Source organism: Diceros bicornis, chromosome 36 (genome assembly GCF_020826845.1).
Source record: "Diceros bicornis minor isolate mBicDic1 chromosome 36, mDicBic1.mat.cur, whole genome shotgun sequence".
Taxonomy (NCBI): Eukaryota; Metazoa; Chordata; class Mammalia; order Perissodactyla; family Rhinocerotidae; genus Diceros; species Diceros bicornis.
In genome coordinates this window covers 11767599-11793639 of record NC_080775.1, presented here as the reverse complement: position 1 = coordinate 11793639, position 26041 = coordinate 11767599, and the positions used below count along the sequence as shown (strand labels likewise).

Sequence of the window (26041 nt, the reverse complement as noted above, 5' to 3'; positions counted from 1 at the left end):
TTACATTACAATATTATATCCTAGGGTATTATAATACAAGGCTATTATCACGTACTTGGCTAATAGGGTCCATACTGTTATAATGTATTAAAACCAGATTGAGTAATAAAAATGACAATAACATAATCATAATCTTCGGTACTTGGGGGAAAAACATTTTTCAGATGAGGTCTCAAAGCACCTGCCTAGCATTACTGCAAATTTATATACGAAGAAACCGTGCTACCGAAAGGCTCATGCAAATTTATACAGAAATACATGGAAGTCTTTTGCAAAATGTTGGAAAGATTAAAAGCTCACTCAATACAGGTTGACAGTAAAAAGATTCTGAGTGATGCCAGGAAGAATAAAATAACCTGCTCACTCAACAGTAATTTATTGAGCGTCCAGCATGTACGAAGTACTATTCCGGGCTATGAGGATGTAGCGATAAACCAGAGACACGAAGTCGCTGTGTCCCGGAGCTTACATCCCAGTCGATGCGACAGAAAATAAACAAATAAATACCTACTATGTTGTCACACAGTGAGAAATGCCATGCAGGAAGATAAAGGAGAGTGACAGGACAGAAAGAGACGGGGCTGCCATTTTTTATTATGGGGGCCAGGGACACTCTTCTGATGAAGTGACATTTCAAGCAGACACTTAAAGGAAGTGAGGGTGCAAGCCAGTGCAAAACATCTGGGGGAAGAGGGCTCAGGACAGAGAGGACAGCAGGTGCAAAGAACCTAAGAGGAGAACACGCTGGCATCCTCAGACGAGAGCAAAGAACATGAGGTGGCTAGAGTGGGGTAAGCAGAAAACGGCAGCAATTGACAGCAGTGGGGCAGTCAGGGGCTTTAGGATAGTGTAAGGACATTGGATTTCTTTGTAGGTTTCAAAAGAAGCCACTGGGGGGTTTGAGCAGGGGACTAGCATGAGCTGAAGTCCAGTGAGAGATGATGTTCAGGTGAGCTGACTATGGTTTGGTCAAGGGAGAGAGAAAGAAATGGCCCAAATACCAGTGACTATGTGATGAACATAGAACCGACAAGATTTGTTGATGGGCTGGATGTGGAGAAAGAGAAATTAAAAATCATCTTAGGTTTTTGCCCTGAGCGGCTGGGTACCATTTAGTGAGATGGGGGCAGGCAGCAGGGTGGGATCAAGTGTCTGGCTTGGGACAAGTAAAGGTTGAGATGCCTTCTATACGTCCAAGTGGAGACGGGAGAGGAAACAGTTGGCTATTCAAGTCTGGTGTTGAGAGAAAAGGTTGAGGTTAGAGAGACACAACTGGATGTCATCACAGAGAAACAAATGCTCTATTCTTACGATGGGGAAAGAAAGATAGACAATTCCAAACAACTATTTTTTCATTTTTTTCTCACCCAGTTCTCCTGAAACACAGTGTGGCAGAAAGCATGGTGAGTATGAGTCAGAAGACACAAATTCTATCCACGGCCCTGTCCATGATGCTCTGGGTTTACCTTCTATATCCTACCCTTGTCATCAACAAAATAAACACAACGAAGAGTGATACTGTGACACACAATAACAAGTGTTGGTGAGGACGTGAAGAAATTGGAACCTTACACCATACTGCTGGTGGCAAGGCAAAACGGTGCATTCACTTTGGAAAATAGTTCAGCAATTCCTCAAAAAGTTAAGTATCTAATTACCATACGATCCAGTAATTCCACTACTAAGCATATACCCAAGAGATCTAAAAAAACAATGTTCACACAAACACTTGGACACAAATGTTCACCGCAGCATTATTCAATAATAGCCAAAACAACCTAAATGCCCTTCAACTGATGAAGAGATAAACAAATTGTGGTATATACATACAATGGACTAATATTCAGTCATAAAAAGGAATGAAGTACTGATAAATACCATAACATGGTGAACCTTGAAAACATCACGCTAAGTGAAAGAAGCCAGTCACAAAGGGCCACATACTGCATGACTGCATTTACGCGAAACCTACAGAAGGCAAATCCACAGACACAGAAGGTAGCTGAGCGGCTGCTTAGGGCTAGCGGAATAGGAGAGGTGACAATTAAGAGCAGGGTATGGGATTTCTTTCTGGGGTGACAAAAGCGTTCTGAAAATAGTAATGATGGCTGCACAGCCTTGCGAATATTACTAAAAACCACGCAACTACACCATATGCACTTTAAAAGGGTGACTATGATGGTATGTAAATTATATCTTGATTAAATAAAAAAACCGATGAAACAAACCAGAATGATTCTGGGGGGAAAAGGGCTGCCGGTCACAGTTTCTCAGACAAAAGGAAAAAGAAAACCAGGTTGAAATCTGTTGTTGGGGGAAACACTGATGTGACTCTTTCAAGTCAAGAGGGACCGCTGACTCATCTGTATGCTGCACGGCCATGATGCCTGCCAATCATGTTCTCATTTCCACCTTGACTCTGACCCCAGGTTCCAAAGAACTCGAACCTTTGAGTGCCCAGTTTCAAGTCATTCGCCTCAAAGCAATGATGCCAGGTTTTAAAAGGCTCTGAATTAAATACAGTGTCTACTGGCATGACAACAGAAATATGAAAGGAAAGGACATGATACAAAATTCCCTTTTCTTCCCCCAATAGAAAACCATCCCTCTTGGTAATTTTCTGATATACCACCCCAGTGCTGAGCCCCCCCCCCCCGTCTTTTTCATTTCATTTTATTAATGGGATTCTCATCATGCAAAAATATCAGGGCACAGATGTTCCAGGCTCTCCTGATTCTAACCATTGCTAACTACGTACTCAGAACTGTGTCCCCAATGAGTAGATCATAATTTTAGTAAAATCCAGATACAGGATAATGGGACTAATCTCAGAAAGCTAGAGCTAGGTATGCACCAAATATATTAAAATTCAAATAATCTTGACAGACTTCTTTTTATATATAGTAACAGGACTGTGAACATCCAAACATATCAGCTTACATACTGTAAAATCTCCGGGATGCATTCAATTCCAAAGGGATTACTGTTATGTCCTGATGGAAGCGTTACAGAGATTCCACTGGGTAAACATCACAGAAAAGGGCCCAGAGAGATCTCTTTACATAAGATAATTTTCTCAAGAAAATGGTCTGAAAAAAACAGATGAGGAAAGTTCACGTAACTTGATTGAGCAGAAATTAAACACGTGTTGACAGAACTAAGAAATACGAGGCATATTTTTAATATGTGGGCTTACAATCTCAGTATCATCTATATCTGCAATTTTAATGTTATTTTCTCAGCCTCATAATATAAGAGGGTTTGGGAACTTTCTTTGGTTTGGCTTTCCGAGTGCTCCTGCTCCAAAAAAATGTGTGTTATTAGTAAACGGCTATTCATAGCTAATGGGTCTTGATGTTAACATACCAACTTTCTAACTCTATCCATTTAGGAATGGAGGCTGAGGTTCCTCGAGTTTCCTTTTGGAGTCTGCTTCTATGTCTTGGTAGTATCACTTTCTGTTATGGATAGAATGTTTGTGTGTCCCCACCACCCTCAAAATTCATATGTTAAAGCCATAACCCCTAAAGTGATGGTATTTGGAGGTGGAACTTTGGGGAGGTAATTAGGTTTAGATGAGATCATGAGGGCGAGGCCCCCAGGATGGGACTAAGATTAGTATCCTTATAAAAGGAAGAGGCATCAGAGTGCCTTCTCCCTGCCATGTGAGGAGACGGCAAAAAGGCCATTGTCTGCAAGCCAGAAAGAGAGCCCTCATGGAAAACCAAATCTGCCAGCACCTTGATCTTGGACTTCCCAGTCTCCAGAACTGTGAGAAATAAATGTTTGTTGTTTAAGCTCCCCAGTCTGTGGAATTTTGTCATAGCAGCCTGAGCCGACTGAGACACTCAGTGCAGGAGGCCAGAAAAATAGCAACTCAAACAACCTCTCACAGAGACGGAGCTAATTAGCAGGCATAATACAGCTGGATCATGGAAAACCCTAAAAGGCAGAAGCATGAAATGTTTGGAAGAGGAGAACTCACAAAACAGGAGGCAAGTAAAAAATTATCTTTTCTATGAACAGGGATACAACTTTGAGGATGCAGGGTTTGCTCAGCACCTAGAATAGTAACTGGCACATAGGCAGGCATTTAACAAAATATTTGCTGGACCAAGAAACCACCACCAAAATCATTATATATGGAAAAGAGACCGACCAACCAGACCAGAAGGAGAAACAGCTGCAACAAAATAAGTTACAAAATAAGCATAAAATAGGTTTTTCCTGGTGGCTCGGAGTTCTATTGCTCCATAATTAAAATTCCATACAAATTATACCTTTAAAGTTTCTATAAACTATTGTTACTTTTATTACATGATGCAATTTATGAGATGTGAAAATGTTGTTATAGCAGATTAAGATCTTATCAAGCATTAAACATGTCCATGTGTTTATATAACAGAGAACTTATTTTATTTCTTCTCCAAAACACTGTGTCTAAGTCCTGTAAATGCTTGTTTTGAATTATCTCCGTGTTGTTAGAGCCAATTAACACCAAGAACATAGTGAAGACACGGTCAGATACATGGACGCCACCCTTTCCTTCTTGCCTTGCACTGGCGTGGGATTCTTTTACTTCCTCCCGTCCCAGTTTCCCTTAGAATTACGTGGTCCCATGATCAACGATAAAAAAATTATAAAATTTTTCAAAATTTACTATTTTCCTAAGAAACACTAAATCCCTGAAAATGGGAAATCTTCAATTAAAAATCAATTTGTAATAGCCCGAATATATACTATCAACACATTTTGTTCTTCTCAATCCCTAGAATGTTTTTGAAATCCGTTCTGTAGAGGTGACAATAATATTAGCTTAAGAGTGTAATAGAGAAGGTGACACTGTTGTCCTCCCTGCCCCGGCCCCCAACATACACTACATTCCAAAGTCACTAGGAATTAAAAATATATATATATATATCTGCATATTTGAATTGCATGGGCCCATAGTCTCCTCCAGGGGCACTGGCATAAAAGTGTAAAATGTAATAAATATATACTTATCCCTTATTTTGTAATGAACCAGCCTGAAAAAACTGATATGTAAGTTTCTATTTCAATGACCAAAGTTATGAAGCATACTTAACATTTATCTTCCATTGAGTGGCTTTAAATAAAGCTTTAAAAATAAATGTGTGACTCAAAATTTTTTCTTCAATAATGTGTATTGAGAAGCTTATAAAGCCAACACAAGGAATAAAATGTGTACATGGACAAACACGGACCAAGCAAAGTAGTGTCTCTCGATGTAAGCAATACAGCTTAAGCACTGAAATCCAGTTTAGGGCACTCTCTGTCCAAGCTGACCATACAGCTCCCTACCCTGGGAGTCTGAGGTCGAGTAGTTCAGGAAGTCATGCTGATGTCCGCTTCCGTGACATGCTTTCTGTCTCTACGTCCTACATCCTGGCATATGGCAGGTGCTTCACGAGAGTCTGCTCTGTTCATTTCAATGCTAGCAATACTAGTTCTCTACTTTTCTTCCTTTCCCATTTGATTTGATGTGCCTGCTCTGTGCCTTATGGAGTGCCAGGTGCTGTCGTCATACTGCTCACTTAATCTTGGTTTCCACCCTTAGGGTCCTCGAGTCTACCGGGAGAGACTGAACAGGACTCCAGATACTGCCATTACATGGTAAACGCCATCAGAGAGCACTGTGGTTGATATGCGAGTGCACACACACGGACAGGATACCCTGAGAGCACGTGGCACTTAGCTTTAGGGTGGTGGTTGGTGGGTGGGGGATGGAATGAGAAGGCAAGGCAGTTGGCTTCCTGCAGAAGGTTCCACCCCTCCTCCATTTCCAACAATTTGTAAAGCTTTCCATTTTTAATTCCAAAATCCTGTTTAATAAGAGAGTTTCATTGCTGCTAGAAATGTTTTAATAAAAATGAACCTAACCAGGGGCCGGCCCGGTGGCGCGAGCGGTTGGGTGCGCGCGCTCCGCTGCGGCGGCCCGGGGTTCGCTGGTTCGGGTCCCGGGCGCGCGCCGACGCACTGCTTGGTGAGCCATGCTGTGGTGGCGTCCCATGTGGAGTGGAGGAAGATGGGCACAGATGTTAGCCCAGGGCCGTCTTCCTCAGCAAAAAAAAGAGGAGGATTGGCGGATGTTAGCTCAGGGCTGATCTCCTCACAAAAAAAAAAAAAAAAAAAAAAAAATGAACCTAACCAGTATAATTTAAAACAATTATCATTATTTCAAGCCCATATACGGGGTTCCAAATATTAAAATAGTTTTATATGGGACATTTATACAAAGGTTATAGCACATTTTAAAACGATAATCTTCAAGAGTGTTTAATCCCACCTGTTTACAATTTATGTGATATATAAATTTCTATGTGTAATATGTACAAAATCAATGCTGCCATGGATAGTCTAAGTTTCATTCCAGAATTCATTTTTATAGCTGTGTACTGCATAATACTGGATTGATTACAGAAATCCTGTCAGAATTCCTACTGTCCCACACCATAACTACTACTCTTTTAATGCATTTTGGTAGAGGAGTAATCACTTTCTAATAGGATTATCTTCACACCTTGCCTCAGTCGACAACCATCCTGTATAAATAACTTAATAAGCACTATACTCTGAAAGACCATTCAATTTCACACACCACATACCTCCACCAGAACCTGGCAAGGTAATACAGTGCAAACCACCTTAGATGTGTTCTTTCCAAAAACAGAAGCATTTTTCTCTTAAGAACATAGGCCAGAGGCCATGCAAGAGGACTCCACAAAGAGAAGCTGGGATACAGGTGGCAGAGAGGGAAGTCATTTTTCAAATGAGGCTGAAATGTACCCCCTCCCCCGCCCCGGAATCCTGACCTATGCTCATCCTTGCTGCTGTGGCTTGGTCCTCCCAGAGGCAGCCACCTCCAGGGACAGAGGGACACACAGTATTGCCCAGGCACACGCTGGCTCCTCTATTATTACGATCAGAGGTGGCAGATTTATAATTTAACATGGCTACCTACCTGAAGTTCTAGGCACTGGAGAGCATTTTTACAAAATCCATTAAAAAACACAAATTAAAATCACTTTGGTTTTGCTATAAAACTAAGATTCCTGATAACGAGGGATCTGATGCTTTTCGCTTTGCCACCGCTCATTAATTCAACCTATATCCTGATTCTTTCTTGCTCTCTACCTTTATGATTTTTTAAAATTAAATCAAAAGTGTCAGGGCCACGGAATAGAAGCACACCATGACACAAACGCCAAGTGTCACAGCAAAAGCATTTCGGAGTGGAGATTGAAATGTCAGTAAGTAACAAAATAGTCCAAGCTGGGCTGTGAGGTAACTTCATTTTGTGAAATATTGAGTCTAATATAGAAACGAAGAAACAGCTCTCACTGCTCTTTCTGTAAATTACAGAACCCTTCGTGGGATTCAGAACGCTCTTAATTGTTGAAATGGGAGTGTGACCAATCCAAGAGCGTTGGGGAAGTAACCATCACCGAGGGGATAAGGCTCCATCCAGCACCTCCCATGACGGACTCTGAGCCCAGGCTACTGAGGTGGAAACGCATCCAGGTAGAAATAACAGATCAAACGTTGAGACATAGCTTTCCCTTCCCCTCATCAGCCTAGACAGGATGGTGGAGGATACGAGCTTTCTAGAAAGGGAAGGTTGAGAAGGACAAGCTGAGAGCCAAAGAGTAAGTAATGCAAGATGCCCACAGTCAGGAGGCAGGAAGAGGTGGGGGATGGGAGGGTGAGATATGAAGAATAATCAGAAAGGGAAAAAGAATCACATGCCATAGAGACCAGGTGAGGAATTTTAAGGATGAGACAGTCAAAACTGCCAAATATCTAGAAGACATGTAATGACAACTTAATGACATAAAAAACAGCAAGCCATACTGAGGGGGCCATGCTCCCTCTGCCACCAATGAGGAACGAGGCAGGTTTTAAATCCCCAGAGGGACTGTGGGGTAAAATTAGGGAATAAGACCTGGGGGTACCATCTTCTCATCAGAAATTGCTCCAAGGAGGCTAAAAGAGTTAAGACACCACCAGATGGCAACACAGAGCCAAATACGACCCCCATTTATTTATCTAGGACATATAACAACATTGGATCATAGGAATGGCCAATATATCACCAGAATTTCTACTTTTATGTATAACAAAAGATAAGATTAGAGAAATAAAAATCGGTCCCCATAGAAAGGTAAATATTGAGACTGAAGAAGCCTCTTGTCATTGTACAGACCCCTCAATTAGTAACCACACCTTTGCTGTGTAAATGGCAGGGGAAAGTAATTAACAATCAATAGAAGCTGCCCTCAATTTAAAGCCTCGAAGGGAAGTAATTAAATTTAGTAGAAGCTGTAGCCTCTAAACAAAGATACATCATACAAACACAAAAGGAAACACAGATTTGAATAATAAATGCAAATTGGAAACAAGGTTTGACTATAGACAGAAGAGAAATGATCCTAAAATTACTTTTCCTAAGAAATGCTCTGTTCAAGAGAGTGGTTTATGAACCTATTTCAATGTAGGCCAAGGTTTGATATGAATCCTGGCTGATGTTTCTTGAGTACAACCGTGCTTCCAGAATATTTATGCATGCAGATCAGACAGCTTCCTGTGGTTTGAATTAGCTGTACCAAGTACCTTTCATATCAGTGCAGATACACTTGATATATAAAGTGTCAACATCACTACCAGGGATGGGCTCGCAAAGACTGCTTTGCTTGTTGGTCATGAAATAAAATTGCCAAGCAGAATTTGTGTAGCTCCAGAGGGTAAATTAATGCAGGCAACACGGTTATCAGCAGTCTTGAGCCTGCCTCTCTCAGCTTCTAACGGAAACATTTAGGGAGCAGAAGCGTTACATCTGGCTACAGCTGCACATTACATGGTCCATTAAGACTCAGATGCTGATGGCTGAACTGAATAACAAACAGCTGGGTATAAATGTAAAAATCAGGAAATCGATTTTAAACACACGTATGGCACAAATCCTCTGAAATTCTAGCACTGAATTGAGAAAGGGCAATTAGCATGGAGGAGCGCAAAAGTATCCCAGGGACGAAAATTCAAAAATCCACCTGGGCACCCTGGTGTCAGTATACCTCGGCTGGGCTCTTCTGTGACTGGTTCACAAAGGGCAGCGTGAGAACAAACAAAGGCAAGTGTCATCGGATTATTTTCTGGCCCTGGTCCCACTTCAGCTGAAAGTTAATGGAAGTAACTGAGCTTCCTAGTCGAGCTTTCCAAAATGGGGAAAATTTAGGTCATCAATTTAACTGAATTGCAGGGAAAGTCTCGTCTCAGGGTCCTCCCACACTGAACCCATGTGTGGGGGGAAAGTTATTCACATAGAGCTGTAGACAGGAATTTCTAGCACAAGAGATTTGGGTTAGGAAAAAAATGTAAGTTAACGAGATTGCACATTCCAAAGTGCCCAGTAGGGGGGCCAACGCATTAGAAACAACGAATAAACTTTTGCTAAATTTTGAATAACTTTTCTATTTATAAGGATTTAGGTAAGGAAATGAGTCCGAGAAAGAGGTTAGAAATTGCTCTGCCTGAACCTTTAAAAGCACGGATAATCATTTCTGTGGAAAGATTTGGGTTAGTCCTATGTACAGATTTTTAAAAGCTGGCAAACACGTTTACATTTAAGAAAGCAAGTAATGCAGGATCAGACACGAGAAGCGGGCCACATAATGTATCATCCAAACGAACACTTTTTAGGGTGAAAGGGAGATACTATTAATGACGATGCCAGGACAACAGGTATACACGGGGAGTATCCCAGGTAACCAGGACACATACTCATTGTATCTCGAGTACCAAGAGCATGAAAAAGAAGAGTGTGACATCATATCTGCAATGCCAATTAAGTGGATGCTATCCCACTGGCTTATTTTCACCCTCCGTGCCCACTTGTTGGCAAGATTCTAGATCTAGTAAAAATTAAAGAGCTTATCTCAAGGAAGTTCAGGGAGCAAAAGAATAGAGTAGATAAAATCTAGATTTCTTTGCTTGCACAATTAATTCTGTGGATCATGCCAGATCCAATCTGACCTAATGGAGTAGGACACTACTACTCTTGCAGCTTTTTTGGGGGGGAAAGCACTGCAATATTACCAATTTTGATGAACACTGATTTTCCCTTGTCTCTCTACCTGGATTCTACAATCCAAATGACCAAGATCAGAAAAGTGCTAATGTATATCCACATTTCTACCAAGAGACTATGACCTCTACTGTGTTCTTAGCCATAAAGAACACAGGAAATATTATTTTTAAAGACTGTAGGAAGGATCCAGATATAGCAAAAAAAAAAAAAAAAAAAAAAATTGATGAGGCAATACTATAATATTTACCTCCTCTGATCTACAGGATGAAGAATGAAGGTCTTTAAAAGGATGGACCAGTTAAATTCTTATTTCCCAAGAAGAAAATCCTTGAGTAATCCCACATAACCCAAAACAACACAATAGCGCAGATCCTGCTTCATCCCCAAAGAAGAAATAGAGGAAGTCAACAGTGACAGACTAAAGCTCAGAGTAACCAAATGTTTCAATTCAAGTAAGAACTGTTAACACTTTATAAAATTGTGTAACACCTAGAACAGGCAGCAACTATCCAGTACACTATGCGACTTTAAATATTTGTGTTGAGAACGATGCTTAAGATACGCTGCAACTCTTGTTCAGTGGCACGTATTTTAGAGTTTAAAAAAAAAGAAAAAGGAAGCCAGATTTCAGCACAGAAAATGTTTAGGTGGTTTCCACATAACAACGAAAGAACTGATCGATTCAGCCAAATAATAGGTCAGTTGTGACTCATAAATCCTAAACTCTGCAGCTGTCCAACTTCATTTTAACTCCCCAATCTTCAGGACAAACCGTACAACTGCTGTGTACTTTCTGACTGAGTTGTATTTACTACACCACAGTGGAATCAATTTGCTATTGTCGAGGCAAAGAAGAAACCCCGAGAATTAGATAACTTTAAAAGCTAATTTACTTTGCTTCTAGGCTAATTACATTTCTTAAAGTAAGTTTTGCTGATTGGTTAAGAACCCAAGCTATCAAACAAAGCCCAGGCACTTAGCTGGAGACATAAACACACAACCTGTCAAAAAAGTGCCCTGAACATAAGAGAGCATTTGTAATTCAAAGAGGGAATTTATGAAATACACAAATTGAGTTGCTGTCATTTATACCTTCCAATTGGGCAATTATATTATATTATGGAGACTGGCTATGTCTCAGAATTTTCACTGCAGAGGCCTTGTTTCAAAAGCTGCAACAATCCATTTACACTTAAAAAAATGAAAAAAAAAGGCCACAACTCTCATTGATGCAGTGTATTAGGTAGAAGACATTTTACTTGGACCCCAAAGTTATTTAATTTCAGCTCTAGAAATGTTAAAAGTACTGAGTATAGTTGGTAGTTTTCATATTATAGTATAAAGTGGTCTGCCCTAAACCCAATAATGCACCCAATTGGGTTTATAATTTATATTAGAAAAGGTAACACAATTTATATATTGGGGAGCATCCCTTTCACTAGGTATACCCCAGACCTAAATGGTTTCAACTGTTCACAATTTAACTACGACCTGACAAACATCTCTTTGATGACGTCTGTCCTACCTGTCAGGGCAGGACTCAACAGAATCAGGGATAGTCTGCGGGTTTTCTGAACAACCTTAGTCAAGCATTTACTCTGCTCCTATTTTGGATTAAAGCGTCACAATGATTTTTCTTTAGTTTTTCAAAGAGTTTGAACTCTACGAGGGCCTGGAGAATGAGTTGTGACACTGTGAACGTTCATGTAAATGACAAACTTAATACCTTACACACAGAATAACATGAGCCAGCCCTCATGGCCTAGTGGTTAAAGTTTGGCGTGCTCCACTTTGGCGGCCCAGGTTTGGTCCCCGGGCGTGGAATCACACCACTCATCCGTCAGTAGCCATGCTGGGGCGGCAGCTCACATAGAACTAGCAGGACCTACAACTAGAAACATACAACTATGTACTGGGGCTATGGGGAGGAGAGGAAAAAAAAACAGAGAGAGGAAGATTTGCAACAGATGTGAGCTCAGGGCGAATCTTTCGCAGGAAAAAAAAAACAGAATAACAATAACAACGCCATCACAACTTCCTCCCATTTGCTTTCCACCCAAAACCAAGGTACAATTTCTATTTCATTGGTTCCCTGGTTTTTAAGATGCTAATGAATGATGAGCAAAATACTAACGTATAACATGCTAGATTCTCTTTTTTAAAATTCCAGGTATTTAAGCTCTCACCAAAATTAGAAATAGGATCTTATCTTGTGTCTAGAAGAGCGAAATTGGCCAGGATGTTTTTCTTGTCCCTTGGCCAGGCTCTAAGACCAAGGGAAGAGTCCATCTTGTAGTAGGTCACCACAGAGGCCATCTTTTTTTTTTTTTTTTTAAATCACACCCTACGAGGGAGGCGAGGCAGGATGAGGGCAACATAATGTCATAGGGATACAAGTATCTGCCCCAGGAAGGCAACAGTGTCTGTATCTCAACCACCTCTCTCAACTTGGCCCATCACGCTTGGATCTAAATCAAATTGTGGTTTCTTGTTTTACATCCTGGAAACAGAGAATTTGCGAGAGGAGGTGCCACTGTAACTGAGCCAAGAATGGAGTGAGCGATGCACTAAAAGAGTAATAGCATTTTCCTCCAATTATATGATCATCATTGGGAACCCAGCATTTTGACAAAGTATTCAAACATCAGAGAATGGAGTTGGTATCATGTAGTTGAGAGCCATCGTATTGGACCTTATAGTCTGATTTCTGAAAGCCTTATAAAGAGGGTGGAGTGGATATACATTCCATTCTTCAGCTGTACTTTTGTTCAACAAAGCCTGCAATTTTCAGTAACTTGAAAATGTAATTATAGATAATGTTTGCATCAGTAGCAAGAATACAATAAGCACACGGGATGAAAACTCCACTCAAATCACATCCTCTAAGGTTACGACGCTCGTCTCCTGCCAGGAGTAAAGGCATTTCGACAAGCTAATATTCGGTGTGAAATGCTTTGTGGGTTATACCAACCCATGCATGAATTCTACTCCAACTTTTCTATTATCCCTTCTTTACATTGGGTATCGACACAAGAAACAAAAATCTATGATTGGCTGAAAACCCAGAATCCTATCAAATGTTTAATGCACTTGAGCAAAATGCCACGGAGAGCTCAAAAATGTACTGACACTTGAAATGGACTGGGTACCATACCTGAGCTGGTCACAACTGTCAATCACCTAAAATCTATTTATAATCTTGCTCAGAGCCTTACTTATTTTATTGCCCACTTATTTGGGCCACTTCTATGAAGAAAAGGGTAAAAATGCATGTAATTCTAGAATGGATACTGCATAAAGTCACCTACTGAGGAGGATAGTGGGGACCGAACACCACCTTAGAGCCTTTTTCTAATTCATGAGAAGGCTTTCTATGGGCTAGAGCGGCCTCTGAGACAGGCCAAGTGTTCACCAAAATCAGGTGCAAAAATTAAGCAGTTGGAAGTAAATGGGCAGGAAATGCCAGGTGTCTAATGAAATCCTCAAAAGAAACCTCTTCATGAAATATACAGTTATCTTAAATGAAGAATAAGAATCCACTTTAACATTCAATGTTAACTGCTTCCTGATCTCAGCGGTAAGGGCGAATCTGCCTCGGGCATTAAGAGATCTTGACACTGCCCCTTTCTACCCACATCTCTTACATACTCAGAAATTGGTCTGGCTAGGAAACAAAATCAAGAACAAGCAATTTATGTGAAAGAGCACATAAAAAGCAGATTATTAGGTCAGAGCTAAGAAAGTATATTTCATACTCAGAACCCACATATACAGCCGCTAATTCGCCAGCATATCTAGAAATTCAACCTGTTATAGTCACAGGAGGATCTAAGAATTCCTCAAAAGACGAAAGCAACTCCCTGGGCCAAAATGTGAGGTGGGATGATAGAAAGACCTCAGGCTTTGGAAACAGACAGAAACAGATACATACGACCACTTTCTAGAACCCCCATTTCCTCATATGCAAAACAAACGTTATACAACTTCCCTTGCAAAATTTTTCTGAAGATTACAGGTAATTTATATAAATCCCTTAGCCTAATGGCTGGCCCACAGTGTATCCTAAATCAAGAACAGCTAATATCATAAAATATTTCAGAAAGTATGCCCACAGGAAGGCATCCTCCTTTAAAGCATTAGTCATCAGAATTAAGAGAAACACACAAAAAAGAAATATTTGGTTGTCAAAGAATTACAGCTTCATTGACACTAGAAAACATGTTTTGGCTTCTGGGAAGACATCATGATAGTACTGAACAGACAACTGGAAATCAATTTGTATCAAAAGTATCACATTCTGGGTAGAGCTGGAAAACAAGACAGAGTTAGAGGCAAGATAAAGGCTATTACGTGGCTTCTGAGGCTGACAATGGTCCAATTCTGGTCACTTTTGATAATAGCTGGGCACAAAATCTTGGCCGAAATAAAAGGCTGCCTATAAAGTTAATTAGACTTCTCTGACACTGGGAAGCTAAAATGTGCTGATTACAAAGCACCAATTAATTTGTACAGAAATATTTGTAGTATCTGTGCGGCAGGCACCGTTCTCCAAAGATTTTGCCAGCTTTTGTCCACAGACCCAGTTTTCCTTTCCCAACAGCCTCAGAAACCGCAGTCATCTCTGACAGCGCCCAAGTCCCCCTTCCGTAAGAGAAGTCCCTGGATCACCCTAATGCAAAGTGGTCTGTCACATGAGGCAAGGGAGTCTTAGTCTGGAGGTCACATTCAGGGCCTGGAAAGTTTCTCACAGTCAGCATCACTGTCTTGGCCAGAGGAGGTGCCCAGCCTCCCCGTGCCCTGTCATGGAGGGCATTCCTCAACCAATGGACTCAGACAAGGCTTTAGGCTTCCTAACTGAGTCTGATCATATCTGATCTAATGACTCAAGTGACTTAAAACATTAGGAGCAGGGCTGGCCCTGGCCGTAGTAAAGTTCCGTGCACTCCACTTCGGAGGCCCGGATTTGCAGGTTCAGACCCCAGGTGCGGACCTACACCATCTGTCAGCCATGCTGTGGCAGTGACCCACATGCAAAATAGAGGAAGACTGGCATGGACGTTAGCTCAGGGCGAATATTCCTCAGGCAAAACAAAAAAAAAAAAAGAGGAAGACTGGCAACAGACCTTAGCTCAGGGCCAGTCTTCCTCAGCAAAAAAAACAAAAAAACATTAGGAGCAAACCTTCCTAATAAGGACTCTAAGCACGCTATCAGCTATGTCAGAAGAAATAACTGCCTGCTTATTAAAGCACAAAACCAAAATAACTCTGATGTATCCTGCAGCTGGGCCCTACCTGGATACACACCCTATACCCACTACGCCACCTCAAAAGGCAAAAATCATCGCCTTCTCCAAGTCATTTCCTCCTTCTGAGACTCTCCGGCTATGTCCTCCAGGCATTTGCATCCTCAGCACCTAATGAGAACACAGGCAGCAGGGTCTACAATATTCCCCTCCATATTCACATCATCAGAATTGTTTGCTTAACCGCTGGGTGTCTACTAAAGTCAGGAGTCCCATTATGTGAGAACCAGCCTTCGCATTGTGCAGCTGATTCCCTTCCCATAAGAAAATCAAAATCGATTTCAGCTGGTGCAGAGATGGGCTTTTCAGAATGCGAATTTGGGGATATTGGATGGAGATATTGCTTTCTGCTTCTCCCCATCCAGAATGGAAGGTCTGGCCAAAAGTTCACAGTTGGAACATGAACTGCATTTTATTTCTCAACCATCATGTGGAAGGAGGAGAGGAAAAAAAAAAAAAAAATCAGCCTTCATAACGTTGTCCCGGGGACTGAGCATTTTCTGGAAGTTTATATGGGAGCAATACAGCTTTATGGGTCGTTGGCTGAGACTTGAAAGAATGAATGTTCTGAGGGAGAAACCATTAACTGGTCAGTTGTAATGAAGTTTCAGTGTATTTGATTCTTGCAGGAAATGTAGGTGAATTTGTGGTCAGTCTGAAGTACCACGAAGTTATAAACTATTTAGGTTGTCATTCCTTCCCCAACATTAGCTTCACAGCAACACTGTGGGACAAGTAAGAAGCATATCTTATTATCCTTATTTTCTAGATGATGAATCTTGATAAGTTACCTGAGACTTGAAGGGGACATGGAACAAACCAGAAGATAAGCCAAGAGAATACAGGAGACTGCTATTTAGTAAAGGAGGCTTAACCCCGAAGAACGACCTTCCATCCTGTTGCTGGAAAGACCCTAAAGCAACATCCCCAGCGATACCCTTCTGCTATGCACAAGGGCATCCCAGCGCAGGGCAAGTGTCCCAACAAGCAGAAACAATCCAGGAGGAAGTTATTTCTAACTAAAAATTAAAATCCACCCACAGCCGATGGAATTAAAATGGTTTCTGTGTGAAGAAAAAGGTTTCCTAAATTCTTCCTGGGAGAAAAGTAAATTCTGTAGCAAGTGCTTAATTAAGGGGAAAAAAAAAAAAAATGCAGGGCCAGCCCTGTGGCGTAGTGGTTGAGTTCAGGGCGCTCTGCTTCAGTGGCCCAGGTTCGCAGGTTTGGATCCCGGGCACGGACCTACACCACTTGTCAGCCACACTGTGGCAGCAACTCACATACAAAGTAGAGGAAGACTGGTACAGATACCAGCTGAGGGCAAATCTTCCTCAGCAAAAACAAACAAACAAACACGTTGTGCTTCTTAATCTCATCTCCAACACGGTGTTTTGTAAAAGACCTTGAAGACACAAGAAGTCGGTAAAAACATGCTCCAAAGTGCTCTAGCAACACAGAAAACTAAGAAATACTGCCCATCAGTGGGTGTTGGAAGCGACTTTTTGACATCTAAGAGTAAGAGAAAAGGAGGGAAAAAAAGGGTCGGAAATACAGGGGCTTTTTGTGAAAAGAAAGGAGAATCTTTACAGGTAGCATTACAATGTAAAATAAAGATGACTTCCTATTAAGAAATTGCTTTGAGAACGAGCTGCTAGGAGCGCTCACCAGCATTTGGGCTTTTCAAAGGACTTGTCTGTTGCCTTTAAATCCTGACACCAAGGAAAGATGGCTGAGTGGACAATGGGAGTCAGGAGGAAAGATGCTACCAGCATGGACTGAAGGGAATAATTGCAGTCAGAGGCCTCCTGGTGACAATTTTGAGAAAGCAAACACAGCTGCAGCACAGCCAAATATAGCTGGCCAAGACAATGACATCCATAAAGTTAATCATTCTGAAATATGCCACCCTTATGCTCTACCAGAAAACTCAACACCCCTTCTATAGTATAGGAAGTCAAAATACAGTTTTAGCAGAGAAACACACAGCTGCTGCAGTGGAATTTACTATAAATGATGACCGAGGTGTTCTGATCCTGCCCTCCCCTCCAAGGCTCCAATTCTGAGAACTGGGTCGTGGACAGATGTGGCCCCTTCTCTTGGAATTTAGGAAACTGCTTGGGAAATGGATAATAAAATGGGCTTAGAGAAGCCCATTTAATCTTAGAGAAGATTCAAATAAAAGAACTGAAAAGATATAAATCAGGAAAACACAAAAAAGGCAGAAAGAAAACTTCAGAAATAGCTGTACTGTTTATGACCTCAAGGAATCTAGGCTGGGCTACACAGAATCAGGAGTGACGAGTACACCAAAAAAGCGTTAACTAAATAAATATACATGAGTCCTCTACCCGAAGCTTTCCTTCCTTACGCTTTTTCATATCATCTTTCTTTCAAGGAGAAAATGAAATATCCGAGTTCAACCTGTATTTGTTTCACTTGCGTGACACCCAATGACTTACTCTGGAGATGCAAAGAGAAAGCCACTGGGTGTGAGAGTGTATGTGTGTGTTTAAGTTGGTTTACACCAATTTACTCTACACCCTTACAGTCTATAAATCTCCTGTAGCTTTGGCCTTTTTAAGATGTTCAGTCTATGGGCTGGACTCCCATTAGGCACAATCAAAATTTCAAGGAGTCCTTTCAACAGTGACAGGAAGCTATGGGATAACGACATGGAGCAAAGAAGATGGTGGCAGCAGCCAAGAAGCACAAGGTAAGGAATTTGGTCTGCCTAGCACCAGCCGTGCCTACTCAAGAAACTATCGGTGTAGGGTCTACTGTCCAGATTTTCTGTGAAGAGTGTTTCTTTCTCTCCACTCTAAACCTACAAGATCTTGATAGTAGCAACATCTCAATCGCAACTGAGAAACAGAAGGGACCCCCAGGTCCAAGGACTTTACCAGAAGGATAGAAAAGGCAGCTGAAGTGGGAAGGGTCTCAGCTTTTCACCCAGTAGTGGAAACAGGATTATCAGAGTGAACTCTTCTCACCTGTAATAGAAGCTACTCTGAGGTTCTGGCCAAAGAGCAAAATATAGTCCTGAGACCTATTTCTAACAGCAATATCACTAATTCGAAATACATCTTTGGTCAAGATGTTAAACCTTGCTGAATCTTAAATTTTTCAGTTATGAAGGTAATAATCCATAAATACATGTTATTTTGTGCAACAATTTCATAACCTTTATAGCCAAAGACCATTAAAGGGAAGATATTTTAAGAAAGTACAGAACTATGCCCAATAAGATGGTTTTCTATATATATATATTTTTTATATATATAAATACATACATACTATGTGTGTATACACACACATTTTATGCCTATTAACCACAGCCAGGTGAATAACAAAATATTTTGCTCTTTTAGCCTCAAGGACCAACTGATTTTATTTTGTCAGTTAAATGTGGTACAACTTTCCTGCTACAGGGGGAGACTAGGAGAAATGAAGACATAATTCATGAAAAAGGATATAAAATTCCACCTTAAAATTTAATGAGCCTAAGTCAAGCTATGAACTTTCTTTAGAAAGAGCACGAAAATTAAGCCTTTCAGCATAAAAATCACAGAATTTTAGATCCTAGTATGGAAGCTGCTTACAGTACTCAAAAAAAAAATTTTTCTAAGCTGTGCAAAACTGATGTCAAAATGTCAAACATCAGCTGAAATTAATTGCATTCTCTCTGAGTAGTGAGTCACCACCATCATCTGTGACAGGAGGAAGTCTTCAGTCCTACTTGAGCCTATAAATGTCAGACAAAGCAGCCGCTGGGATGGGAGAACTTAATTTCTGTGGTTATAAAAGACAGTCATAAACAGTCTCATCGACGAGACAAACCTCCTTGACTTCTTTAATTATTAAGACTTAAAATCAAAACATTCCATGCACCCTATTTTTAAAGCACTATTACTATAAAAGGAATCCTGGTAAATTGGTCATCTGTCTGTATGACTCTCACCCTTCTGCTGACCGAAAGGGAGCACAGATCATTTACACCGAGATCTCTTCAGAACAGATTTCTTTGTTTAAAATCTGACCTTAAGTGAAAGGCCATATAAGTCTAGTAGAAAAGTTCAGAATAATAAACCGAAACGATATTTTAGTCTAAAAGCAGCCTAAACTTAATTTACATACATCTTTAGGAGAAAAAAAAAAGTGGGTCTAATAATCTGCTCGAAAGTTGGCTCTGAGGCATTCATTCAGATGGTGTAATTAAAATTTAACCAAAATCCAAATTTGGACTCATCTGTCATTTTGAGAGCCACATGATTACATACTTATTAGCATTCCATTTTAAATTATCAGCTGATTTTAAAGCACGAGCAATATCTAAACATGATCTACAATCTGCAGTTCATAAAACAGACCGTTCATAAAACTCCGAGTGTAGCACTGTGAACGTGTAAATTTCAAATATGCTCACAAGGCATTTCGACCACAGAACTGGAATTGTATTTCTATAAAACTAGTTGGAGTAATCACTTTCTGTCATGATTTAGAACAAATGGGAAGAGTGAAGCTGTTCAAAATCTCCCTAAATGTCTCTCCCTTCCTTTTAAAAGTCCTTTAGGAGGAGTCTACAGCTCATAGTAAATGAAAAAGGCATTCCCAGGAAGAGACCAAGGTTTCCAATCCCTTCACATCTCGATTCAGAGCATGAGAATATTGGATGGCACAATTAAACAGCGATGATGCTAAACGGGAATAATTATTGTACAATTACCTGAGAGCATCCCATTTACGGCACTAATTAGTTTTTGTTTCCCACCAAGGTTTTTCCAGGAACGCGAAGCCCCATTTCTCTTAGGTTTAGCAAGAGCTTTTTCTTAAGGAAAAATAAAAATACATTTTCTGCACGGCTACACAAGTGGCACATCACTGATGCTGGCTTCATTATATTACCGGTACCTCCCTGATAGTGGAAATAAACATGAGGGCAGGAGAACTTGGAGGTGCTAACGAAATGGAAATCATTAGTACCTCCTAAACCGTCCCTTCTGCAATTCTGTAGAATACTACACTGAGAAATAGCTAACTCTTTGTGGCAGCCTAGTCCACAAACATAAAGCAAAAATGGGACCCTTCCCTGAAAAAAACAAACTCCAATATGAAAACTCTAAATTGGAAATAACGACTTTTTAAGTTTGGGTGAATACAGCACAGGAAGTACAACACATTAATGACTTATTAATGTAGCTCCTTGAAACGTGTTGAAAATATCAGGTTTTCCAATGAAATGCAAATAAGATAAGGGATGCCTATAGAATTGTTTAACAGTTGTGAGGACTGTTTGTTGTCGTTTTTTTAAATTCTCTACAATGACATGAGACCCCCCCATTGATATCTGGTCTCAGAGTCTATAAGTTAGCCTCAACAATGAGTACTACCCCCAAATTTTGGCACAGTAGCTAGATCATACATATCGTGTGCTGGCTGTACAACACTCAAGTTCATCAGATTATTGCGCACACCAAAATATTACCTGTCTTTTTGTGAGAAGTGAATGAGTGTCTAACTCAGAAGAAACAAAACCACGAGGAAGGGGTAAAGAGAAATGAAAAGTTTGGATTTACGTGAAAAAGGGAAGGCAATCTTTTATCAGAGGCCAAAGATACTGCTATTACGGCTCTTGGGGGGAAAAAGACCCTGAGATGGAAAAATGATCCCATGAAATCTTAATTACTAGGTTTATATCTGCAAATCCTATCTCCTTTTTATCTTGTCTTGCCAGGTTCTTGTTCCCTCCAGTTCACTGCATCTCAGCAACAGATGCCAGAGTCATCTCAATCCAGCAAATTACAATTAAATAGCAAGACTTAACAATTAAAATAATACCTCTAACCCAGATCAAAGATAACACGAGCGTTCTAAAATGCCAGCGTGGGATGAATTTTTGGTCTCAGGAAGCAGCTGATACTAAAATATGTACTGTTAACTGAGAAATCCTATCTGAAAAGATATTTTTAAATTTTTTCTTAAAGAACCATATGCATAGCCCTTCTTTTAGAGTCTCCTCATTTTCATTTCCTCTCATGACCATCACGGAATCAGGTGACACTTCACTTCTCTCTGTATTATTTGTAATGGCATTTTCCAAATATACTTTAAATGCCATCTGGGAAAAAAAAAAAAACAGGACCCCACTGCTTTTGACCTTCATCTTGCGGGTCCCTTGTAAACCAAAACAGATTTTTAATTAAAATATATTCTCGTTAGTTAATTAACATATGGAATAAAGGTGTGAATTTGAATTCAGATTAATTAATTTGAATCAAATTAGAGACAATCCTGAATAGGTGATATGTATTTATTTCTGATAATGCTCATTCTCATGTCACAATTTTGTTTTTCTAACAAAAATCTGTCATGTTGAACTCACATTCTCTCTCCCCATCAACACGTGAACATGCATTTATACAACACACACACACAAGTCAACCACGGCTTTGCCATTTACTGCCTACATGGCATGGGCAAGCATGTAACCTCTTGAAGCATCATCTGTAAAACGGGTATAAGAACCACCAAGCAGATCTATTGTAAAGATTAGAGACAGTGTAAGTAAAGTGTCCTGGCACACAGCAGGCATTCAATTAACGATTTATGTTTTGTCATTTTAGGGGGAAAAGGAGGAAGCAGTAATTACTTTGCCTCCCTGAAGGGGGCGCATTGCCCCTCTAATAGTTTCTTAATCTAGAAAACCAAGTCTGATGAGATGGTCGCCAAAACCCCTTTAGACTATAACAATGATGTCCCCAGAACCACCTTTCAGTTTAATTAGACATCGATAGATATTTTTCCAGTTATCCTAACTTGGGAGGATTTAATAAACAAAAGGTTAATTCACCAAGTTGATGAATTTACACTCACGATAACTTTTCTCATTGTCAATAAGGTTACTTACTGAATGTGAAAAAAAAGTAAGATTTCATTTCAATTTATTGATAGCTTCTTCTCAATATCTTACTCTAACATCACAAATCTGAACTAAGACTTTTAAAGCTGTATTTATAGATTTTTTCCACCTGCAATTTCTCATTTCCAAGACAGTATTTCTTAGATTTTTTTGTTTAAAAATTAAAAATATTTAAAAACCCTAAATGCACATATGTGATCGTTAAAAAGGTGAAACAAAGGAGGAAACACTCATTCCCATCCCCAATCCAAAACTAACTGCCCCAGTTTAAAAGAGAATTTTTAAAAAACCAGTTTCTATTTTATTTTCATTATGCTTTGCTGCAAATGATATTTTATAGTACCACGAATAAAACAAAAATGTAATAGCTGAGACTATTTAAAAGGTCCATTTCCATTTACAGTTTTGATACTGAACATTTAAAATCCCAAGACTTTGAAGCGTATGTCCTAACAATTCTATACCACTACAGAGCCTTAAATGATCTGGGCTCTTTAAACAGTGGATGGCTCGTGGGGCATCAAGCATAATAATTCATCTCAAAAGCTATCTGTTCATCTGCCTTGAGGACTCAAACATATTACATCGTGCAAACTTATCTAATATATTCTTGTGGGAAAACGCCATCAAAAATAAGTTTAGAAAATCAACACCAGAAAAGCCCCTACACTTTATGTAAGTTCCTCTTAGGAAAAGGCCAATATCTAGCCGACTGCAATTTAGTCCAAATGGCAATACACCATACATGACAACCAGTCCCCAAAACAATAAATTCCCACAGCTACCGTCTCAACTGTATGAACATGGCGGTAAGACATACTGCTAGGTGGGTTTCAAGCATTTTCAACTTGTCATATGCCCTCCCACGCACCTCTAGTCACCAAAGATAGTCTCTTATGTAAGTTAACTACAAACTATTTTGGAAAACATGCTACAGTAGTCTCAGGGCTAAGGACACACAGAATAGTTACCTTGGAAACAAAATTATTTACAAATCCTCTTTTTTCCTTTTTTTTTTTCTTTAAAGTTCAATTAAGCAATAGTCGACAAATACCGAAAACAACCTGAGTTTGATTCCAAAGGCTACCATTTGGAAATAACTAACATCTGAAAGAGAAGTGGGGTAGAAGTTATATTAGGATTTGTATAGGCGACTCCGTGGCTAAGACACAAAGGCTCTATTCAGAGCAAATAGTTTGAACAAGCCACATTCATCCACCAAACGAAAAGGACAAGTTAAACTTTCATAATTTAACGACAAAAGACAGCATCTTTCAGAGGCCTTTAACACTTTAAATTCTTAGAGCATTCATTAGCTAGATCTATTATGGTCCTAAGTAGCAGGTGATCATAAATTCAAAATCATGACCAAGCCAATTCTTTGGTTCAGCCCCGATACTCCTCTAGAGAGGAGAAAACACATAAAACTTTCAATAGCTGATGCGCAAACATGTACTATATATCTATACAGATATATAAAGGGGACAGGACAGAGATCTTTTAAAACAAATATCATGGGAATGTTACTGATCAAGATTAATTTCTCAGAGAAAACTGCCCAAAGGAAATTCAACATTACGATTTGTTATCTGATTATCTTTGCTCAGGCAATGAATCTGATCGTGTGTTCAAGGAAGTTAACATTTTTCATATAGACTGGAAGGACAAGTCACATTTAACAAATTCTAACATCATCCTCCCCCATTTTCTTTTAAATCCTAGGGGCTCAAGTAATTGGCCACTGCAGAGTTTCTCAAGAATCTCTCAACTCATAACATTTAATATACTAGAAAAAGAATCTAGCATTGCAGGGGAAAATTAGTTGCCAGGGAAATGGATCATAAAGCTCAGAATGGCCTGAAAACTGCGAAGGGTACAGTAAGGGGCCAGAAAGAATATGGATGTTAAGTCTTAATAGTGTGTAGAACAGAAAAGATTTTATATGTACTCTTACCAAGAATAACAGTCCTTTTTCCACTAGATTAATTGTAGCCTAGATTCACCATTAAATTTCTTGCCTGATAAGAGCATTTTATACATTCCATGTATACAATAGACACAGACTTTTCAGACCCACTTCTGGCAATCCTTTTTCTATCTCCTCAGGTTTTCTTTTCACAACATGCCTGAAATACAGGTTGATCTATTGACTTGATAGTGCCTGAGCTGATAACAGAAAGTTTCCTATCACGACTAAGGAGCCAGATAAAAATCCCGCATACTTTCCCTTCTTCAGGAATCCCAGCTCTCTACTTCTCCCAATAAACTCTCTACTTTAGTTTGACGACACATAAAACAACCAAAATCACATTATTAAATTACAGTCTGCATATCAGACATACCACCACGATTACGTAAAAATCACCTCTAATTTCTGCAATAGCGTTCACCTGGCTATTTTAATGCTTTATAATTACACACACCCCCCCTTTTTTTATTTTGCTCCTCTTCTCTCCTTCCACTCTCCCGCCATAGGAAAGGAGTCTTTACAACTGGTAAGTCAGATAAGCGGGTAATTCTAAGAAGGGATCTTTAAATGGGCCACGAGAGCTCCATCAGCCCCACATTTCAAATGACACGAGCGTGCACGCGCGCACCCCACCCCGGGGCGCCGCGCCCCGCTCGCCGGTGCCGGCTGGCCAGACCTCACGCCTAGACCCCCGGGATCCCGCGTCCGGCTCGCCGCTCCTCACCCAGTGTCCGCTGGCTGGACCCCGATCCCCGCTTCCCGCCCTGAACCCACGCCCCGCTCGCCGGTCCCCGCCCTGACCCGGGTCCCCGCGCCCCACTCGCCGGTCCCCGCCCGGTCCCCGCGCCCCGCTCGCCGGTCCCCGCCCTGACCCGGGTCCCCGCGCCCCGCTCGCCGGTCCCCGCCCGGTCCCCGCGCCCCGCTCGCCGGTCCCCGCCCTGACCCGGGTCCCCGCGCCCCACTCGCCGGTCCCCGCCCGGTCCCCGCGCCCCGCTCGCCGGTCCCCGCCCGGTCCCCGCGCCCCGCTCGCTGGTCCCCGCCCTGACCCGTGTCCCCGCACCCCGCTCGCTGGTCCCCGCGCCCCGCTCGCCGCTCCCCGCCTTGACCCGGGTCCCCGCACCGCTGGGCGCAGCACGTCAGGACACTCTCCCTCCTGCCCGCGTCCAGCGCCGGCTGAGAAAGCCCAGGGAGGCGGCCGACCGGGAGCCGCCGCCCGCGTTCCAGGGCGGAGAAGCGCCGCGCCCGCTCGCGCCCTCCCCGGGGCTCGGGGAAGGCGACTTGGCGGCGGCCGCCCGGCCGGGCGCGCGGGGACAGCGTCCGCGCGGCCACACGGCCCCCCGGGGCTGCACTCACATTCGGTCGGGAACTAGCAGGCGGCCCTCGACCATCATGTCCGGGAGGAAATCCAGCTTAAAGGCAGAAGTCATGTTCGCGGCGCGCGCTCTGCGCTCGGGCGGCGGGGGGCGGCGGTGCGCGCGTCCGAGCGGCCGCGGGCGGCGCGAGACGGGCAGGGACAGGTGCGCGCGGCCTCCCCGCGGCGGCCGCCCGAGCCGGCGCTTGTCACATTCTCTCCCCGCCCGCTCTCCGCCAATCCCCTCCGAAATCCAGCGCCGGGGCGACGGGCTGCGGAGCGCCAGGTGCGGCGAGCGGAGGCGGAGCTCCGCGCCCGCCGCGCCGCCGCTTAACCCCTGCGGGCCCGCCCGGCCCGGCCCCCGGAGGGAGGGACCGGCCCGAGGCGGGCGGCGCAG

General features: G+C 41.7%; 1 protein-coding gene across 4 annotated transcripts in view; it reads right to left on the bottom strand.

Moving 5' to 3' along the window:
- Positions 1–25766, bottom strand: part of CELF2 (CUGBP Elav-like family member 2) — a 308590-nt gene extending 282824 nt beyond the window's left edge. For 2 of the 4 annotated variants that reach the window (XM_058532399.1, XM_058532404.1), the window contains exon 1: positions 25647–25766. In XM_058532399.1, coding sequence (XP_058388382.1) covers positions 25647–25720 — 74 coding nt within the window. In that variant the 5' untranslated portion in view covers positions 25721–25766. The remainder of the gene's footprint in view (positions 1–25646) is intronic. The other 2 variants (XM_058532400.1, XM_058532401.1) reach the window with 1 other exon arrangement.
- Between the last annotated feature and the right edge of the window lie 275 nt (positions 25767–26041).